The sequence below is a fragment of the Physeter macrocephalus genome, chromosome 18 (assembly GCF_002837175.3).
Source record: "Physeter macrocephalus isolate SW-GA chromosome 18, ASM283717v5, whole genome shotgun sequence".
Classification (NCBI taxonomy): Eukaryota; Metazoa; Chordata; class Mammalia; order Artiodactyla; family Physeteridae; genus Physeter; species Physeter macrocephalus.
Genome location: NC_041231.1, coordinates 98,031,403 through 98,053,149, shown reverse-complemented (window position 1 = coordinate 98,053,149; position 21,747 = coordinate 98,031,403). Strand labels below are relative to the sequence as shown.

The following is a 21,747-nucleotide window of genomic DNA, read 5'->3' as shown; positions in this document are numbered from 1 at the left end:
GCCATCTATTTATAACTAAATTATTATTTAAGAATATGGGCAAAATAAACATTTTCAGGCAAATAAAAATGAAGAGCATTTACTACTAACAGATCTTTGCTGAAAGACTTACTCAAGAATATACTTCAGAAGAAATTGACCCTATAAAGAAGCAGAGAGATGTCTGATATTAGATAGATTTGAACAGATACTTAATACATAAAAAAGACTAATTGGGGAGTAGAAACGCAAGGTGGGGTGAAGGTATAGGTCGCAATAGTATGTAAGATGGGGAGGGGATGTGCAGAGGTCAGGCATTCAGGCATTTGGGGGAGAGGTTGGCAACATTGATTTTTTAGACTTTATTAGATCGACTATGCTTATTAAAAGTTATGTAGAGGTAATCACTTAAGATTAGAACTTCCATGTATAACTTTTCAATTAGTAGAGAACACTATTGAATAGAAAAGTGTGGTCAATATAAGATAGAAGTAAGAGAGAAAATAAAGAAGCAGAGAAAAGTCCAATTAAGTATGAAGCATGAAACAAGATGACTGAAATAAATTCAAATATAGCAGAATTCAGGAAAAAAGTAAAATTAAACTCTCAAAAGTCAGTTGTATTGGATTAGAAAAATCTAACTGCGTGCTTTAAAAAGACATAGAACTTAAGGACAAAGAAATGTTGAATGTAAAAGTATAGAAAGTTACTAGCAAAATATTAACCCAAAGAAAGTGATGTGGTTATAGTAAGAGTAGACAAGACTGTCTTTGAAGCAAAAAAGAAATATTTGGGCAAAAATGGTCACTAAATAAAGATAAAAAGGAACAATTCACTGGGAAGAGATAATTATAACTTGCAGGCACCTAAAACATAGCATCAAGTTATATGAGGCAACAAATTGATAAAATTTCAGATACATGGGCAATTTCATAGTCACAGGGGGATTTTGGGACCCATCTCTTGCAGTAACTGACAGTTTAAGGTGACAGAAAGTTAGTAGGGCTATAGGCTTAAGTAACACAATGAGCAAGGTTGATCAGACACCCCTGTGGCAAATGGACATTCTTTCCAAGAACACATGACACATTTACTAAAAAACGACGTATTAGGTCACAAAGCATTTCTTGATAAGCAGCAAAGAATCACACAGACCACATTCTTGACCATACTCAACTGCTCGACCAGTTAAAACCAAGCCACATATTTGGAATTTTGGAGGAAAAAACCAATTCAAACCAAACCACATATTTGGAATTTTGGAGGAAAAAAAACCTTTAAATAATTCACGACTATAAAAGTGTCTTAATGGAGAGTCTAAGAACAAATTGTTAACATTATAAGAAAGTTCGGCAAGATTGCTGGCTGTACAAAAGTAAAGTTTCATTCACTGGCAACAAGCAACTAGAAAAACTTAGTTTAGAAAACTATACATGTGAAAATAGCAACCCCAGACAGAAAGGTACCTAGGAATACATCTACCAAAAGGTGTAGAAAACTTTTATGTATGAAATTTTAAAAATTCCTGAAGACCTAAATAAATGGAAAGATACTCAATATCGATGGATTTGTAGAATCGATTTCTAAAGATGTTAATTTTCTGCAATTTATGAATTGAATGTCTTCCTATTAAAATTCAAGCTAGGTTTTTTTGAGGTTCACAAGTTGATTCTAATGTGTATAAGGCAGAGCAAAGAACCAAGAATGCCAGGCCAATTTAGAAGAGGTAGATCAACATATGAGGGCTCACTCACTTCATCACCATAGTAAGACTTAACTCTAGTGTAACTAAGCAATAAGAAAGCGATATTAGCACAGGAAATGACAGAATAGAGTCCAGAAACAGGCCCACACACACATGGAAATTTGTATATAACAGAGATGCTATTTCAAATCAGTGGGGAAATAAGGACTTTAAGCAAGCAGCATTGGAACAACTGCTTATCCACATGGAAAAAATAAGTTAGATCCCTATATCAAACCATATTTAAATGGATTAAAGACCTACATATGAGAAAGCGTGACTTTAAAAGTTTTGGAAGAAAATGAAAGAGAATGTTTTTATGATCTCAGGGTAGGAAAAGATTTCTTAACCACAACACCAGAAGCACAAACCATGAATGAAAAAAATCAATAAATTTAGCTACATTAAAATATTTTTTAAAATCCTTTTGTACTTTAAAGGGATCATAAAGTGAAAAATACAAAACTGAGACTTGGAGAAGCTCTTTGGCACGCACTTTACCAAGAAAGGATTTGGCCCAGAATTTATAAACAGCTCCAGTGGAAAAGGCCAAATGATATGAGGACACCCAATGGCCTCAAAACATAAGAAATGATTTTCCTCCCTCCTAGTGATCAATGTCATGTAAATTAAACAAAAGGGAACTAACATTTCATATTCATTACATTGGCAAACATGAAAAAGAATCTGATGATGCCAGGCCCTGCCGAGGAGAGTATGAAAGGGCACACACATTTTGGAGAACAAGATGTCAATATTTAATACAGCGGTGGGATTGCTGGGTCAGAAGATCTGAGCATCCCCTGCTCTGTGCAACATTGTTTATAACACTGAAAAATTGAAAGAAAGCTTAAATGCAGGTATGGGATCTAGCAAGGGACAGATGTTTAATTAAGAATCTATCGCATACAGATATGTTTATTTTCTGTAACTATTTTTGTATCTTTAAAAATTTCTTAATTAAAACATCAGTTTTAGTGGGGGTTATGGGGAAAGCACACTGGCACAGAGCTAGTGTGACTGTCAGTTGGTACAGCCACCTCCCAGGGCAAATGAAAATGTCATGTGATGCAATTCTCTTTAACCCCTTGAATGGACAAAGGTGGAAAAGTTCCATAACAGCTTGCGTTGCCAAGAGTGTTGGGAGAGAGGCACGTTCATGCACTGCAGGTGGGAATGTAGTTTGAGGACACCTCTGTGGAGGTAATAAAATCGTAAATTCCCTTTGACCTGGTACAATGTCCTCTAGGTATTTATTCTAAGAAAATACGCCATATTAGAGCAAAGCTTTATCTACACAGAAGTTCATCATAACAATCACAGCGTTGTTTGTAATTTAATAATAGTAAAAGAAATAACTAATACTAACACTATCTAGACTACTAACCCTAGACTAAACATGTCCAACACTAATAGGTTCTAATTTATGGTACAACTGTAGGATGGAATATTATGTAGCCATCAAAATGATGCTCTTGAATCTTTTTAATGATGTGGAAGCTCTTGCAAAATATTAAGCTAATATGAAGTCGATTACAACACAGCACGTGCAGTATCTATGCACTGAAGCAAAGACACCAGAATGTTACCAGAGGTTACTTCGGGATGGTTAGAGGCAATTTTTATTTTCTTCTGGATTAAAAAAAATCTTTCTCATACATTGTCTGTGTGTGTGTGTGTGTGTGTGTGTGTGTGTGTGTGTGTGACCTTCGTTTTAATAGGAGAGGTTCTTCTTTGTTGAAATCATTTAAACAGGCTGGATGATATGGACGGACAACGCCAGAAGGCCGGGGGCCGAGTATGACGGATGCCGGGTTCCTTGGGAAAACCAGTCTGATGATCACAGAACGTGGAGAAGGGCGAGTACTTGCGTTCACTGTGATGTCGCCATTGGCAGCTCGGCGATCGGGAGAGCTGCTCCTCCTCTCGGAACCTTGTTTCGCTTCCGTGCAAAAGACCTAACAGCCTCGGCTGGCCTGGCTCCCGGCTCTGTTTGGAGGGTCAGCGGGAAGGTGTCCGGCGTGCGCGCGCGGTTTGCCAAGCCGCGGGCGCGGTGCTTTCCTCGGGGATTGCTGTCGCCGCGGCTGGGCGGCGGCGGCAGCAGCTGCAGCAGCAGCGACGCGGGGGCGGGGCCGAGCGCGGGGGCGGGGCCGGGGCGGCGGGGGGCGGGGCCGGGGGCGCCCCGGGTGGTGGAGGCGGGGGAGGCGCGCCGCCGCTTCCGCCGCCCGCGGGGATCCCCCGGGACTGCCGCCCGGGGAAGTCCCGGTGCGTGCGGGTACAAGAGGCAGCTCCGGGGCCCCAATCCGGCAGTCCCCAGCGATGTCGCGCGGCCTCCAGCTCCTGCTCCTGAGCTGCGGTAGGGCCCGCGGACGCCCGGCGCCCCCCTCCCGCCTCCCCGGGACACCCTCTTTTCTCGTTTGCTCACGCCGCTCTCTCTCCCTCTTGCAGCCTGCAGCCTGGTGCCCGCGGCGCGGGAGGTGACGGTGGCCTGTTTGGAGGATGTGGACTTGCCCTGCCCTGCCCCCTGGGACCCGCAGGTCCCCTACGCGGTCTCCTGGGCCAAGGTAAGCGCGGCGAGGCTGGCGAGTTAGGGTTGGGTGGTTTAATTGCAGACCGGGCAGCCACCTTCCTTGGGCTGGCGACCCTCTGTGGCTCGGGTTCGTGGGCATCTCCCATAGCTGAACTCGTTACCCGATCTTCCCACACGCCTCTCCCATCCCGGCTGCAAGCCCAGCCGCATCCAGGTACAGGCCGACTTAGATTTAGTTCCGCCGGGGACCCTCAATCTTCTTGCCTCTAAAGGTGGCCCTGAGATGAATGATCCAAATAAGACGTTGTGGAGGGCAGAGAACCTCTTATTTGGATTAATTCCAGAGCACACCTGTGGTTATGGACAGCAGGCCAGGGAGAAAGCAGCTAGTGCAGATTTGGCATTGGACGCGAGGAAGCTCTCCGGATTTCTGATTTCTGGTGTTTTGTGACTGTGGTGCTCATACATTTGGGGAGGCGGGGAGGGAGCAACTTGAGAGGAAGGACTACCAGAGAGAGGTGATAGGCTTGTTTCTTAGGTGGTGGTTATCTGTCAGTCATCCCCGTTCTGGGGTACCCTCGGCCTCCTGCCGCACCCCTGGCTGCGCCTCCCTCTGGCCCCCCTGCGAGGTCCAGCAAGGAGGGCGTCTGTGATGGTGCACAGAGGCGTCCCCGCGTGTAAGAACAGTGTCACTGTCCCTACTGTAAGAGAATTGAGTCAGACTGAGGCTTTTTTAAGGTTTCCTCTGAACTGGAACCTTTTCAGAATCTAAGATTGTGGTTCTGGTGGCATTGGAAACCCAGGCAGCCACTGTTTGTTGTCACTGGTTTGTTTTTTTTTTTTTGCTCACCGTGCTCCCCGCCTTTAATGAGGCTACTGCCACAGTGGCACCTCTGACTGAAGCACAATGACTATGATATCCCAGCCTTACTCTGCAGAGCTCACTGATTTGTCATCTTACCTTGCAGGAAATCTCTGTGCGTTTGTAGCTTTCCACAAAATGCTGGGTTTTCTTCTGCCCACCATAAAAGATGCTGTAAGAACCTGCACAAGTATCTAGCCATTTAACAAGGCAGCACAGGACCGTTAACCTCTTTGTGTGTGTGTGTGTGTGTGTGTGTCTTCTAAGCAGATTGTCAGTTCCCTGGGGACAGTGCTGCGCCACTGCTTTTGTGTATCCTGCATGGCACCCAGTGTTTGCCCTGCTAATTTTGAAGGTGCTCAGTGAATTCAGGCTGACCCTTTATGATTATGCACAGTGGAAACGGTGCTGGGGCCTCGGGGCGCTGTATTGTGTATGAAAGTAGGTTTGTTATTATTCCTACTTCATTTCCACCTTATTCACTGTGGGATCAGAGAACACAGCAATTCCAAAATTGTTCCCTTGTAAAAACAATAGTATGTAAATAAAAATATTGTAAAACCAATATTATTTGAGTACTCACCATCTGCCAAGCTCTGAGGTAAATATCTATGTACATCAGCTGTTCCAATCCTTCCAATGGACTTAAGAGATCAATACTGTTACTGTTCCTGCTTTACCGATGAGGAAACTGAGCCTTAGGGAGTGAAATAATCTGCTCGCTGTTACACAGCGGGCTAATCGCTGGAGGTGGGATTTGAACCAAGTAGTCTGGCTCCACAGCCTAGGTTCTTAGAGGTCTATCTTGTTATTTCTGTTTTCTCCATTAATTACTTAAAGAAAATGAAAGTGTCTTTGGGCTAGCCAGGCAGGGACTTGGTTATCTAAAAGGAGGGGAAAAACATGAAACCACTATCCCTTTCAGAGAGCAATTAAAAAGGGAAAACAATATTAATATCCCCAGGGGAGTAATTACAAAGTACTCATGAAACAAGTAGATGAAATTTCAGACTGTAAAGTTCAAACAGTTGTCAAGTTAAATCTTGCACGAGGTCATTTGGAATGATGCAGTAAACCAGAGTGATTAACCTTTGACTTTTCCTTGGATGTCAGCTGATGATGTAAGTCTATAATGTATGTGCTTGTTTGTTGAATACAGTTCTTGCAAGCTTTAAAGACCCTGAAGGTCTCTCAAAGCTCTGTTAAGAGAAAAAGACAATAGTCTCTTGGCATTCTCTTTTTTCTGTTGGTCCGTGGAATAGGGTCATTGAAAACTCATACCCTAGTTATTTTTTTTTTAAGGAGGAAACTGTGATTGAGTCATGGTGGATAGGAGAGCTATGCTATGCGAGTAAACTAATCAGGTACCTTGAAAGTGATATGCTTTATTTTTCAAGTACTTTTGAACAGATCTCAGCGTATTCTGTAGATGTTTGTTATTTTCCAGCCCAGTAATTATACTTTTGCATCGATTGTGCTTGTACAACAAAAATGGTTAGAGTGTTCTGGAAATAAGGCCAGTGGTGAAATGCTGAAATTCTGCATTTTACAGAAGATTATCTTGTCATTTCCTCCCACAACTTTCTTGTAAAATGTTTCAGTGATGCAGAGAGGTAGCTATGAAGTGAGGAATTTAAGCCTGATGACCACAGCCAGCCTAGCTGGATCATCAGTAGGGTGGTTTGTAAAACCACTCTGCACAGCTGTAGGCTGCATGCTGATCAAGTAAGCAGAAAGTCCCTTGGAGTGTGGGGTTTCACCGTTCGCCAGATTGAATCGCATTCTTGCAGGCCTTCTGCATATCATTGTTACGGTCATAACGACTCAACAATTTAAAAATCCATTTACCACCCAGTTCTCCGGCACCACCGAGCATCCTGCCACTGTCCAGTTGGCACTGATTACTTAAGATTAACAAAAGGACCCATGTAAACCATGTGTTTCTTATCATGTGCCTTTTACCAAAAGACTCGGAGCAGACAGAGTCCATTTAGTATTTGCAACATTAGGGTGAGTTGGGAAGGAACAGTGTCCATTTTATTCTCTCTGTTTCAAAGGTATAACGACAGGGGACTGGGCAGGGGGTGTAATATAGACATGCCCAGGGGCTCAAAGGTAAAGTCAAGAGTGGGCAGAGAGCCCAGTTCCTGTTAGCCCAACTCTTCTTCCCTGTGGACTGATGTCTTCCCAACTGGGATCCAAGAACGGGGCCTCCTCTCATCCCTGCCCGTATTGTACCTTTGAAGGCAGAGTGAATGACTGGGAAGAAATAGAAAAGTTACTGCGGTCTATCCATTCAGTTTAGCTCTTAGGATTGTGAATAGACTGTGGTTGTTGAGGGAGGTATTTTTAGCTATTCTGAGGCAAAGAGACGTTGGTCCATCACTCTTCTACCAAAGTAGAAGAACGTGGCTGTGACCTTGGGTTAGATTCTAGCACAAGAGGGTCATAGCCCAGTCCCATGTCTGCCAGGAGTAAGGACATCCATTAAAGGGCTACATCTGTGCTGCATGCGGGAGCGGGTTCACGGTCTCTTCAACGAGGCTGCACAAGGTCTGGAAGGGGAGGATGACACTGGATGAATGGAGTGTTCGGGCGTGGTTGAAGTTCGCCACTGCTTGTAATGAGTGGTTACTTACGAGGGCGACGTAGCACCGTCTCGTATTGTGCTGGGAGCCCCAGCACCCTAGGTTGAGGCATAATGAAAGAGGATATGTCGTGTCATCTCTGAGTGACACCACGGGGGTGAGGACAGAGATGCGTCACAAGACGAGTGCCCTTTTTAGATGATTTCCAGAGGAAGGGAGAAAGGGGAAGTGAGACCATGATTTCAGAGAATAGATCACACTTGAACCTTACAATATTTAGGAGAGATGCAGCTGTGGCAGGTCATGGGCTCTCCTGGGGACTGAAGGAGAGCAGGTTCGTGGGCTCGCATGAAGCTACTTGGAAAGTTCCAGGACAGTCGCTACACGGATATTGCTTGTCCTTGATTTGTTATGAGCTGTCCTCCATGTATGTTGCTAATCTCCTATTCAGTGGAGTCCTGCTTTTTGTCTCTAGCATCTTGTGTGATAATGAGCCCCAAAGCGAGGAAGTGCTAAGGAGGAGCCTTTGGAGGGGCTAGGGTTGATGAGTGGCCCGGGCGGGTGGCATCTGTACAGCCACCAACCCTGATGGACCCACGAAGGAGACAATGCATGCCGCTTACTGCCCTTACCTGATTCTAGAGCGACGTGTGTTTTAAGATAGATTTGAGATGTTTTAGGAGAAAAAGGAAACATTTCTACATTAAATACAGAAGCGCCGAAACATTGAAATGTGAAAACAATGCCTGTGTGAGCATCAAAGAAAAATACCATCCGCATTGGCACCTATACTACTTGACCTGATTGAATAACCTTTAGGTCAGACTATGAAAGGCAAAAAAGTGAATTTTCAGATGTCTCCCATATTTACATTTTCCTCAATTCATAAATATTTCTATGTCCCAAATGTGTGCCAAGCCCTGCGCCTGGCAATAGCCATCCTAAGACCAGTATGGACCTTTTGCCGGAGGACTGTCAAAGGCATGGACACGGGAATCCACACGCATTTGGGGGGACCGAGGGGAAACTAATGATCTGGAAGGGAGGATCATACTACAGAGGACTGAGAGGTAATGCCAGCAAGCAGGCTGGGAACAGACTGGGAACACCCCCGAATGCTGAATTATAAGGGCTTGAACTTGGTCCTTTCGGCAGCAAGGAGCCTTTGAAAGTTTTTGAGCAAAGAGGATAACATCGTGAAAACTATGTCAGAGGAAAAGCGTATTTCTTGTGGTGAAAGACAGACTATAATTCGTCCCCGAAGATGAATCTCAGAGGGGAGCTTTAGTCTTTCACTGCAGTGAAACTGCCATCGGATTAGCTCAGTGAGGCTGCAGCACACCCCTGGGGGATACCTCCCCTTCTCTCTTGGTCACCAGTCCTGTTGTCCACATGGTTCTAGGGAGGAGTGGGCCAGGCTCTAGAAGAAGTCCCAACCAGAGGAGAATGATGGAGCACTGAGATTTTTGGACAATGATGAGACACAGCAAAGTTGCTAAAAATCTTTCAGCTTGGAAGAGGGTAAGGAGGAAAAAGGCAGCTGAGAGTTAAAGAGAAAAAACTGCAAACACTTGTTTTCCATAAATAAAAGGGGGAACCCGAGTCGCATGAGGACTGATTATGTTAGTTCTGTACTGGGTTATGTCACTACACAAAAAAGAGGAAGTTAGAAGAAGGTCTTAGTGACATCAGGGAAGGTTTTATGTAGGGCAGGACTAAAAAGAGATACATTACCTAAAAAGAGGGTTCCTCCAACTGAAACTGTTTCCATAAGTCCTTCCTGGCTTCTCTTGGAATAACCTCAGATTTTCTACCAACAGTGCTAGCTCAAACCAGAGGAACTAAAGTACTTCCCTAAGACTCTTTACACCTGAAGCATATTTTTAATTTTTGTTTTTGCACTGGGGCATACTTGGGTAAAATTTCTGTGTGTGTCATGTAGTTCTGGTATAGAAGTAGTAGCCCAAGGCTTGTGAATATCACTTGATATTTTTGTGGAGCACCAGCTAGTCTACTGCACGTTCTTGTCCCAATTGTCCGAGAGAAGGTAGATTCCAGAAGAACTGGTAGTTGTCTGGGATGATTGGTCCAGATGGGGAAAACCTATGGGAAAAGATAGATGCTCATTGCCATAGACAATTCATGTTCACCCAGGACCTGACTCACTGGGTCAGTTCTGGAGAACAAAGGACCCGAGTCCAGTCAGACCCTGGTGTCTCTTCCACCAAGCAGTGGGATGCACGTGAGCCTGAGTGACAAAGCAGGACTGGCCTTGAGGTTGGAGCCACGTGGAGCTCGCCCCGCATGTGCCACATTTATTTCTGGAGTGGGGCAAGGTGCTCCTATCAATTAGGAATCTTTCCGTTGTGAAGGCTTGTAATCCAGTCAAAACTAGCTTAAAGAAAAGGGACTATATTGGCTCATGTGGTTGAAATAAATAATTTTTAAAAATCAAAATATAGTTCCGACTTCAGTTATGCCTGATGTTGTGGGTTAAATCGGGTCCCACAAAAAAGTTACGTCTCAGTCCTAATCCCTGGTGTTTGTGAGTGTGTCCTTGTTTGGAAATAGGGTCTTTGCAGATGTAACCAAGTTAAAGTGAGCTCATACTTGATTAGGGTGGCCCTGAATCCAGTGCCGGGTGTCCTTATAAGAAAGCAGAAACACAGAGACAGAGGCACAGCGAGAACACCACGTGAAGGTGAAGGCAGAGACCGAAGTGATGTGTCTACAGGCCAAGGAATGCCAGTTTCCAGCAACACCAGAAGCCAGGAGCGAGGCATGAAACAGATTCTCCCCTAGAGAGAGCACTGCCCTGCCAGCACCTTGGTATCAGACCTCTGACCTCCAGAACTGTAAGAGAATAAATTTCTGTTGTCTGAAGGCACTCAGTTTGCGGTAAGGCTAAATTTGGAGGTTCGTGAATATCCTCAGGGCTCGGTGACTTTTTATCTCTCAACTTTTCCTTCCTTCGTGTTGGTTTTATTATCAGCCTCCACGTGGCAGTGAGATAGTAGCCGGTAACTGCAGGCTTGTCTGTCCTCCCGAGATCAAGTGCAAAGCAAAAGACTGTGTCTCTTCCATCTCAACAATGTCAGATTACACTTAAGTGGCTTTGATTGGGTCATGGATCCATCAGAACCATTCCCTCTGGTCACGGAGGTCAGGCCAGAGTCAAATGTGCCTTTTCTAGAACCAGATGTAGTGCCCTCTGAAGGACATGAGCTCAGAGCCCATAAGGATGCCCCTCCCGGTCCAGCAGGACCCACAAGAAGCTAATGGAAGAAGGACGATTGGCATGAACAGTGAGTGGCCTAACGTTGCCTTCAAAGCCCAGTTCCAAAGGGTGTTTTCCACATTATGATGGTGCCTTAGAAATTCAGAATGTTGTGGCTCTTTTGGAGACCTTGTGGGCAGAAAAAATTTCTCCCTAGAGCAGAGATTGGGACTTCTAGAACAGCTTTGCCAGAGGAGACTGGAAGTATCAGCTGGAAGAAATGACTGAATGGGTGGGCGGAGTAGAAAGCTATTGGATACAACAACAATTCCTGTTACCAACATTACCGATTATGAAGCACTATTATGTGTTTTCTCATCTGATTCTTAAAATAACCCCACGAGGGAAGTAAGGTAGTTAGAGATGAGGAAATACAAGTCAGAGGTAAAGCGATTTCCCCACAGTGACCCAGCTACCTGATGCTTGACTTCAGGTCTTCTGATTCCAGAGCTAGTGCCCTTGTGTCTTCCTCATTGTTTCTAAAATTCACTCATTCATTAAATAAATACTTTTTGAATATTTCCTACGTGCAGGGAACTGTTTAGAACTTAACTGTGAAAAAAAGAGTGGTAACATTTTTAGCACTTTCTGTGTGATTGACACTATGCTACAGTACCCACCTACCTCATCATAGGTATATTCATACCAACTTTGGGAGGTGTAGTTACCCTCCGCCATCTCAGGGGAGCAAATGAAGCCTGAGCGCTCCAGGCCCTTCGCCAAGAGCAGAGCTAGCCATGGTGGGGCTGGCGTTTGTTTCCACGTCTGTCCAACACCAAAGCCTGTGCTCTTAATTACATTGCCTCTGCCATACTCATAACTCTGTTAACAGCCATAAATCCAACTCTGTCTGTTAGACCCAGTAAATTTCAAAGTGGAAAATCATTTTTCCAATAAAACTACACTTAGAAAAAAACGATGTTAATGCTCATACATTCTACCCCCAATATGACATCAACCTCTGAGCCAAACTCTTTTGCATGTTATAAAGAGCTGTTTTTATGATGAATGGGGATTATATTGGCACTTTAATTGAGTTGGAAACCAAGGTACATGAATGTTAGTGCATGGGAAATGCAATAAAAAAAGCTGTTCGATGTGATTGGAATATATCAGATTAATTTAATACCACCTTTAAATACTAACATCCATTCCTTTAAATATGTTTAATTAAATTGTTGGATTAAATATTTATATGCATATATATATGTGCACACATTTTTCTCCTCAGAAAAAATCTCTTCCCTTTTCTTTTACTTTCCTATCACATTCTTAACAGATCTCATGCATGATAAATTTGGATTTCAAGGCTGTGGAATCAAAATTCTGTGCAATAGGAATGGAGCTGTTGTCCTCTTATATCCAAAGATGGTAATCTAGGAAGTTAGCATATATTTGGATAAAATTATGTAAACTTCTAAAAAAATCCCTTTTCACAATAGGGATTTGACTGAAATATTGGTTCAATTTCAGCCATATTTAGATATTTATTTGATTTCTTTCTAGTTCAAATGTATCCAGCATTAAAAAAACCAATTCACATGCGTTTAAAATTACTACTTGTATTTGCTTGGTTTAGTATTCGGCAAATTAAAGAGAATTTATTTTAACTTAGGGCTTGTGGTTTCCTTAAGGTCAGATCTCCATCTTAGAGAAGGAATATGGTATTTAAATTATTTAGTCAAATTGGAGGCCTTGAGACAAAAGTCCGTAGGCTTTCTGAAAATGAGATGTCTTATATTTTGCCTTTTCTAATTCAATCAGAAAGATAAAATTTGTCAGCATAAGAGTTAATGCATGGAATGTGGATTTTTTTTTTTTTTTTTTTTTTTGCGGTACGCGGGCCCCTCACCGCTGTGGCCTCTCCAGTCGCGGGGCACAGGCTCCGGACGCGCAGGCGCAGCGGCCATGGCTCACGGGCCCAGCCGCTCCGCGGCACGTGGGATCCTCCCGGACCGGGGCACCAACCCGCGTCCCCTGCATCGGCAGGCGGACTCTCAACCACAGCGCCACCAGGGAGGCCCTGGAATGTGGGTTTTAAAAACATAATTTGGATGAGTGTTTTGAGGAATTAATTTGCCCACAGCGTGCTGTGGTGTAGCCCTCTGCAACATGAGCGTCGCAAAGTGTGCGTTAAATAGTTCCTGTCAGTTACACTCGGCTGTGAATGAATCTGAGGGTTCCTTTTGTTATAAATGACTATTTCCTAAAATGCTTTTGCAGAGAGGCAATGAAACACTTTTAGATTTGGAATGTTGAGAGTCGTTCTTGCCAGTGGTTGATTTTGAGCCAGCTCAACTGTTTATAAGAATTCATAAAACCAGGCGAAGTTGAGGATGGCCCATTTGCTGTTATTGCATGTTCCTCCCCCTGAAATTCCTTCGGTTCTTGAGCAGTGCTGCTTGGGCCGCGGCTCACTCACCCGATACCGCGGGGTGATGGCTGCTTGGCCACGGTGCTGAAGATGATGATTTGAACTTTTGCATAAAGTCTCTCGGTACCGCTAGCGCCTGCGCACGCGCGTCTTGAGCATGTGAGGTTAACATGGAAACTACAACTATTTTTGCAGCTGTAGAGGCAGAACGAAGGGCGAATAGGCTGTGTGCACACCTGCAGCTTGAAGCTAGAAGGAAGGTTCTGAGCTATTTCCACGTGCACTGTGTGAAGTTACAGAAGGTTCCTTTTGTTACAGGTAGTTATCAGGAGCAGAGAGCTGTTCATCACGTTGGCAAGAGGTCCCAGGTTAAGCCAGTACTTCTCTCAGTTCTCTGGGTCTTTCAGGAAGACCCAGGAAGGGGCCATTGGAAGGTGACCCCGTGAAGAGTTGAGCTATTTTTGCCACGATCCCACTGATGGCTGTGGTGGTTCAGTAAATCAGAGTTCTGCAGGCTGCTTTGGGGTTCTTCGTTTTGACTTTCCCCTACCTCTTACTTTCATTCTTATGATTTCACCCTGCCTTGGCTTTGCCGTTGTAAAATAACCTCTCTGGAGGTTTTATCAGAGACCCGTGGAAATCTGACCATCACATAAACTACTTTTTGTTGTTACTGCTGATTTTAAAAATGAATTCTCTTCTGCAAATAGGCAGAAGGCACTGCCAGTCAGTTCTGATCACCACCACGTACTTGCTTCAGCAGTTCCCAGCAGTCAGCGTGATAAAGGGGCCATCTTTATGTAAATAAAGCACAATAGTTTATATTTCCACCAGCTCCAGAGGGGTTCTCAGTTTTTTGTTTTCGTTTTTGTTTTTTATTTTTTTTTGATCTTGGCTTTCAGATAGGTCTTTTTGAGTTGAGGGAGGGGTCACTGGATAGGAGAGAAGACCACCCTAAGGAGAAAATCTGAGGTAGAAAATCTCAAAATGATTGTTGCAGCCAAGTTTCCATCTTTTCGGATGCAGGGATTTCTACAAAACTGAATTCCAGTGAAATCTATTGGAAAGAAATCTGAGTTGAACACATTTGGAGGTTAATTTAGGAAAGAAAAGCAGATTGAGACAGCATCCTGGGGACTGCAGAGATTAAGCTGAGTTAATTAGTTCAAACTGGCCTTGGGGGGTGAGGTGGGGGAGGGAGTCTTGGAAGCAGTTGGCCCGGGATGGTCCTGGGCACCTGACCCATCAAAAGCTCTGGTGGGACGGAGCGCTTCTGCCAGGCAGCAGAGGAGAGGAGAGGTGCAGGCACATGATAAGTCTGCAATTTTGGGTTTAATCAGACTTGAAAAGGGGAAAACTGGTCTAACTTAGACGTGTTCTAAAATCAGTTAGATGCCTGAGGTTCCTTGACCACACCTCCTTTTTTTGTTTGCTTGTTTTCTTGCTCTGTTTTTGAACACCGAAATGCCCCAGTCTTGATTATTTTGGAAGGAACCTTTCAGCACAAGGGCTGTCAGGAAATGGGATTTACGTTCATAGACCTCGCCTGAGAAAAGCTGTTAGTCTCAGCCCAGCGCTAGGAGTGAATGAAGCAGGGTTTCTTGCAGGAGCGATAAATCAGCCACCAGATGTCTCTGCAGGCCACTCCACAGGAATGCCGTTAGGAGCCCGAGCCGTGGAAGCTGGAATCTGAGCTTTCCGTGGACCTCAAGGTGCATCCCCCGACTTAATAAATGAAGCAGAAACCAAGGAGGGTGTGTGTGTGTATGTGCATGTATGTCTTCTGCCCTGGGCTGCCTCTGCCTCACTGGGTGTTCCCCCCATTCCTTGGTTATTTATTTCCCTGTGCTGACTGCCTTTTGAAAAGTAGGAGAGGAGTTGTGGGGTGCGCCCGGTACAGGAGATTAAACAGCAGCAGGTGCCGGCAAAGACAGCAGCAGTGTCCGAGGGCGGTGTCTTTCCCTAAGGGGGCCCTTTGGTGCGGCCACGACGCTGGGGACAGGGAAGGAACGCCACTGAATCCCAGGCTCCCTGTTGTTCCCCAGCCACCCAGCAAAGGGCTCGGGGCTGCCCTTGCACCCTGGAAACGGTGATTGGCTTTACTGTTTATGTAAATGAGTTTTAGAAGCTTTAAAACATGTCAGTGGAGGATCAACGAGCACGTTAACTAGACAAATTAAAAATATATCTGGGGAAAAAGGGAATTGATGGTGAACGTGACGTGTGCTTAATCGTGGAAGTAGGAGATGATGGAAAGACCCCACCAGTTGAATTGCAAAGACTGTTCAGGGAAAGAAAACCAGCCAGGTTAGTTTGGCTAAATTTGGCATCTACCCCAGTTGGGCTGGTCCATCCCGGGTACAATGATTTAAGCCGTAATTGCCCTCCATGTATATCTTGATGTTACTACCAAGTGACCTGACCCATAAAATCTCCACGTGGCGCTGTTGTCAGCTGTCTTCCTGCCTTAGCAGAGGCGTGAGCGTGGTACATCCTGCAGCATCACAGATGACCCCGCGGGTACGCAGCCTCTGAAGAACAGGGTGACTTCATGAGAGGCATTGCTCATCTGCATCTCTGTGTTTTCTGTCGAGTTGTTTGGCAATGACCTTAACAGATTTAGAAACGTTTCCAAATAAAAGGATGGGCTGCAAAAATAAGAATCAGTCAGTGGGTGAGTTGGTATCTGAAGAAAACAAGAGAACATTGAATAGAGAACAACCAGCAAGGGAATGTGATTCAGTGTGGTTCATATGCTTCATCACATATCGTCAGTGACACATGGTTATCGTCAGTAGGAACACTCCCTCCTTCATGTCGGGATACAGAGAGTCGTAAAATGCGGTCCTGATCTTATTCTAAAAAAGATGGAGCCTTAAAGAATTCTCCTAGATTCTCTCCTCCTCCCCCAGAAATCACACACACACACACAGTATCTTGTTCTAAAACAATTAGCTGAGGATGGATTTTATGAAAACAAGAGGTAGAACCTTGATGTGGAGGCCCAGTGCTTGTAGGTTCCGGCAGTAGAGCATGATGTGGTTTGATTCTTGTTTTTTAAATTTATTTTATTGAAGTCTAGTTGATTTACAATGTTGTGTTAATTTCTACTGTACAGCAAAAGTGATTCAGTTATACATATATTCTTTTTCATATTTTTTCCATTATGGTTTATCACAGGATATTAAATATAGTTCCCTGCTCTATACAGTAGGACCTTGTTGTTTATCCATCCTATATATACTAGTTTGCATCTGCTCAGCACGAACTCCCAATCCATCCCTCACCCACCCACCTCCCCCTTGGGAACCACAAGTCTGTTCTCTATGTCTCTTCTCTGAGTCTGTATATGATTCTTTCTTAACAGCTCACAAATGGAAGTGCAGAGAGGATGGAGGTGCCCCAGGAGGACCTGCAGCCCTATCAGCAGAGGGCCTCTTCAGAGGCCCCCAGGGAAAGGCTGTATTCCCTGAGGATCCAAAACACTACCAGCTGCAACTCGGGGACCTACAGGTGCACTCTGGTGGATCCAGAAGGGCAGAGAAACCTAAGTGGCACCACGATCTTGAAAGTGACAGGTGAGGTGATCTGCGGCACCTGTTTTCTTCTTACAGTATGCAGGGCACTTTCTGTAGGTCCTAAACTTGATCCCCTCAATCCAAGTTTACCCTGTAATTCAGAAGCTTTGGATAATATCTGTGGCTGAAAGCTAAATTCTACTGCAAGGATGTCATAACTTTCTCTACTTTCTTTTTTCTTTCTTTTAAATAAGGACAGATCTACCCCAGTCTGACTGGGGTGGGTGCCAAATGTAGTGAGACAACTAAATCAAACAACTCTTACTCATGTTAAGAGTCCTTCGGAGCCAATAGGAAGTGTCCAAGTCTAATTTTTGGAAGACAGAGAAACTGGGTAGTCTCCCGAATATATCAGATAACTGTGTAATATTCTGCTCATTGGGGGCTTTCTAACCTGGCCTAAGGGAGCTGCTTCATGTTTCCACCTTTTTCACATGAGAACAGCATTTCTCTCCCACTTTACAGCAATTGAATGTCCCAATACCTCAACTCAAGCCAAAGAAAAAGGGTACAGCAAGAAAATAGCGTTCCCGTGACAGAAGGCACATTTTTGCTCTATGCAGTAAGACCAGGAATCAAGTGTAAAGACAAGGATTATCTCCTTGGACTTATTTCCATAACTTTTCTTTATGTAGCTTAAAATACGCCTTGCATTTGACTTTGGCCCAACTCTTGTTAGTGGCTGAGGCTTGAAATGACAAACATGTTGTTACAGAGGCCCTGACTTTGTACAATGGCTACTTTCTCCTTCCACGGAGAAGCGGAAAGGAATCTGACTCAACATAATATTCCCACACTCACAAGAACGCAATCGCTGGTTAGGGGTCAGCGTTTGGATTTGGTTCACTGTCCTATACATACACACACACACACACACACACACACACACACACCCACACACACACACACACACACACACACACCACCTATACCCTTCTCAGTCTCTAGCCCTTGACGCTGCTTCGTTTGTCTTCATGGCATTTACCGTACCTGCCGTGGTGTGCTCCCTCAGAGAGTATTATTCACGTGAATGAGAAATGCGAGCAGCCTGGCAGGAAGGGCAGAGAGGGCAGGCATGTGCTGCGGGGAGCAGAGAGGAAAGGAATAGAGAAAAGCTGGTTGCTTTCCTGTCCTCTGCGATGGCAGTGCTGCCTACAAGTTGAGTGGTCAGACTAGAGCCACTTGGATCTGGTTCAAATATTAGCTCAGCTGCTCATTAGCGTCTTACCTTGGGGAAACCTCTGAGCCTTGGTTTTCTCATCTTTAAAATGGGGATAATATAATATTGATATTATCTACAGAACAGGTATCTACCCAGCTTGTGGTGAAGGTTGAATGAGATATTGCACTGAAATGCTCAGTCTGGTGCCCGGGGTGGGGGGACTGAATGCTTGATAAATGTTAGAACCACCAGTGGCTCTCAGCCCTTCTCTTCTGGGGTCACAGGCCTCTGTGAGAATCCATCCCCAGACCATTGCCCAAAATTTGGAATCTAGTTTCAGGGGTCGACAGCTGTCTGGAGGCCCATCCGTGGCCCTGAGGGCGGAAGCCCCTCCTGTCACCCTCACCCCATCCGCTCCTGGCCCAGTGCTCAAGCCAGCTCCCTGAGCAACCTTGCTGCACGTTGGATGTCGTGCTTGAGTGGGGAGAAGCTGTCCCCGCCTTGTCCCCTCCTGGGCTGAAGGCCTCCCTCCTCCTGCACTTGCCCCCTTCCCGGGGCTGAGGCCACAGCCTTTAGCAGCCCCCAGGGAGCTGTTCCGTAGCCCCCCTTGGCTGTCAGCCTTGGTGGAGGGGCTTTAACAGGTCTACAAAGATGCATCGACTTGTTCCATAATAGCAGGGCAGCTCTGCCACCTGCCTTAATCCATCAGCCTCTCTGGGCCTTGGCTCCTTCTTCTGTAAACTGGGGCACTCAGACCTGCCCCTGAAGGTTCAGTGAGATGCTGGATGTCAGCCCCTTTGCACGGAGCCAGGCACAGGGTGAGTGTGAACGTCAGCTGCGGTCACCGCCGTCATTACCGATGTCCTTCCCACGGTACAGACGTGAGGGTAAGAAGGGGAGACCAGTAGGACTTTAAAAAGCCAGAACAAAACATCCTTAGCTTTTTCATCCTGGTAGAAGAGCCCTGTTCAACGGCTTCATATTTTACGTATTTCTTTTTGAAGGATGCTCTAAGGGACGCAAAGAAGAGACTTTTAAGAAATACAGAGCTGAGGTTGTCCTGCTGTTGGCTCTGGTCATTTTCTACGTCACACTCATCATTTTCACTTGCGTAAGTATCTTTCTTAAACATCTCTCATTATTAAAAGATCACCTGGGTTACCAATCGAATGCGTTTTGTAGACAGTGTGAGTCATTTCGTAATGGCAAGAGACCTATTTGCAGAACCCTGGCCTTACTGAGGCCCCCAGACTGTGAGAATCTCTCTGGGAAGCTCCCAGCTTGTTTTCCATCTGGTGGCTCCACACAGAGCCTTGTGAAGAGAAAATGAAATAAGACAGTGATGGAAGTTTGTGAAATGCCAAAGAATCCTCCTAAAGCACCAGCAGGCCTTGTAGAACGGTGGAAGAAAGTTGGACCCTGCCCATCCACCATCCGGGCGAGGTGCTGTTCTTCCTGTAGGCAGGTGAGCAAGCCCGGCCACCCTGGTGATGGATCCATCTCCTTGGTTGGCCCTTGAACTCTTTTCTCTTAGAGATTCCCTCTTATAATTTTGGTACTTCCACCACTTTTTTTTTTTTTTTTTTTGGTACTTCTGGTTGCTATTTTAGATATCACTTTTTAAGAATTAATCCAGAGAAGCCAGAGGTACACAGGGTGCAGCCTGGGGTAGAGGACTGCTGGCCAGTACTTGGGTTTCCTGGACATGCCCTTGACCCATTGGTTGCAGACTCCAGCCTAGACTCCTCCCTGCCCCCCAAGCCTCTTTGTGTGTGGCTGGTCACCTGGGTTGACAGTGGTCATAGGGGAACAGGGCCAGCTCTGGGCCTGACCCACTAGGAAGTGATCTGTCCCCTATGTCTCAGCAGGATCAGGAAGTGCTGGCTATTTGGGGACCAGGACATCGGTCACCCAGGAGCTATTCCAGCACTGGTTCTTGTCACTCACTGGCCCCTTCTGTTCACTTGCTTGACTCTGGCCAAACACTCATCTCTCTGGTTGCTATTTTAGATGTCAGTCCATCAGAAGACTCCATTGAGCGCCTACTGTGTATAAGGCATTATGCTAGGCACTGGAGGGCATGTAAAAAGGCATAAGAACTATGTCCTTCCCCCAGGGAACTTACAGCTTGGTCTTTAGAGTTATTTGCATATAAGAAGATAATTGGCATTACCTGGTGGTAAATTTTTTAAATGAGTGACTCTAGTGTTTTGTTGGCAAATGCCTGTTTCTTTGGGCACTGATTTTCCATGCAGGAAATCATAATGTTAGGGTCTGGAAATGGCCCCAGTCTGTAACTCCTGGTTGAGGTTTGGAGATACCAGCGAAATAGCACAAGCCCACTGTAGGGTGAGTGATGTAGCCCGCACCACGAGGGCTCCCACATGAGCTGTGCAGTCAGCTCCTAATGAATGGAGTTTAAATCCAGGTGACAGCTGAAGCATTTTTCCAATTATTCACTTCTCAACGTATCTCTTTGATTTTATTTTTCAGAAGTTTGCACGACAGCAGAGTATTTTTCCAGACTTTCTTAAACCTGCCACGGAAAATGCTTTTCTCCCAGTTACCCCCCCAGATAAGCATTTGGAGCCAGTGACCCTTCACAAAACGGAACTGGTGTGAGCAGGATGTCTGCAGATTGTTTTTCCAAGGTTGAAGGCTCCGTGGTGTGCGTCCACGTCACAATGGACAGGAGAAGCCTGAGCCCCACACTGAAGACACCATCCTTCCTGTGAAGCCCTTCACTTGACTGCAACATCCAAAAGTGGATCCCACCCCACTTTTTGTGAGCAGGGCCTTGAAAATTGTGACATGACCACAAAGCACGGGGCCGCCTACAGGGTGCTTTCCAGTGCTGCTCCTTTATGACCTTCTTAGCGTTTTATTCAGCTATCTGGTCAACCTCTTGGACAAGTTTTTTTCAGTCTTAGAAAAGCTATGGTGAGATGCAGTTGGAAAAGGACCTTGGGATATATGAATGCCTGGAGTTGGCCCTGTGTAGACCCTTGAGGGCAGCTGTCCTCTTCCACATCTGGAAAACATCTCTGAATTTGCTGTGTTTTCTTGTCTAAGCCCAGATGTTTTATGTCTGGGAGAAAGTGACAGGCTAAGCTGAGAGACAGAGGGAAATATTTAGCAAATAGTTTCCCGGCATGAAGGCCCTGCTATTACCAAGGAGTATGATGTGTACGCAGAAATAACAGGTCGATGAACTGTCCCCAGCAGGGCCTTTTATCTGGGAAAGGCATCCATAAAGAAGCAATAGAGAAGAATGTCACAATTATTTTTATATCTGTGTATACTTGTCAAAGAAGGATTTGTGCTTCTTCTCCTTTTGAAATCTGTATCTTCAGTTAGATATTGTTGTTAACTGACAAGCAACCTGCATATGGAGGGTGAGAAGAAGTCGGAAACTGTGACAATAGGAGGGAGAGCTATTTAGGGACCTGATGAAAATGCTGGACCAATTGTGCAAACTGGATGCTGGCCCCAGTTGTCCCACTACTTAGCTGTCTGATCTTGGACAAGATCCTTATGGTTTCTACTTTCTCAGTTGTAAACCAAAAGGTTGATGTATGCGTTGATTGAAAAAAACGTATGTGAAAATTCTTTGAAAGAGTATAAAGCACTATCCAAACTCCAAACTCCTTTGG

General features: G+C 45.1%; 1 protein-coding gene across 2 annotated transcripts; it reads left to right on the top strand.

Annotated features, from left to right (window-relative positions):
• Window positions 1-3,938: 3,938 nt before the first annotated feature.
• On the top strand, window positions 3,939-21,729 carry CD83 (CD83 molecule). 2 transcript variants are annotated; one of them, XM_007126701.2, is made up of 5 exons: window positions 3,939-4,079; window positions 4,172-4,287; window positions 16,722-16,932; window positions 19,099-19,205; window positions 20,588-21,729. In XM_007126701.2, exons 1-5 carry the CDS (start codon window positions 4,043-4,045, stop codon window positions 20,714-20,716), a joined length of 600 nt encoding a protein of 199 aa, XP_007126763.1. In that variant the 5' UTR covers window positions 3,939-4,042; the 3' UTR covers window positions 20,717-21,729. The 2 variants fall into 2 exon arrangements, with proteins under 2 accessions (XP_007126763.1, XP_007126764.1); XM_007126702.3 differs by having other exon boundaries at window positions 3,956-4,079; window positions 20,591-21,729.
• The last annotated feature ends 18 nt before the right edge of the window (window positions 21,730-21,747 follow it).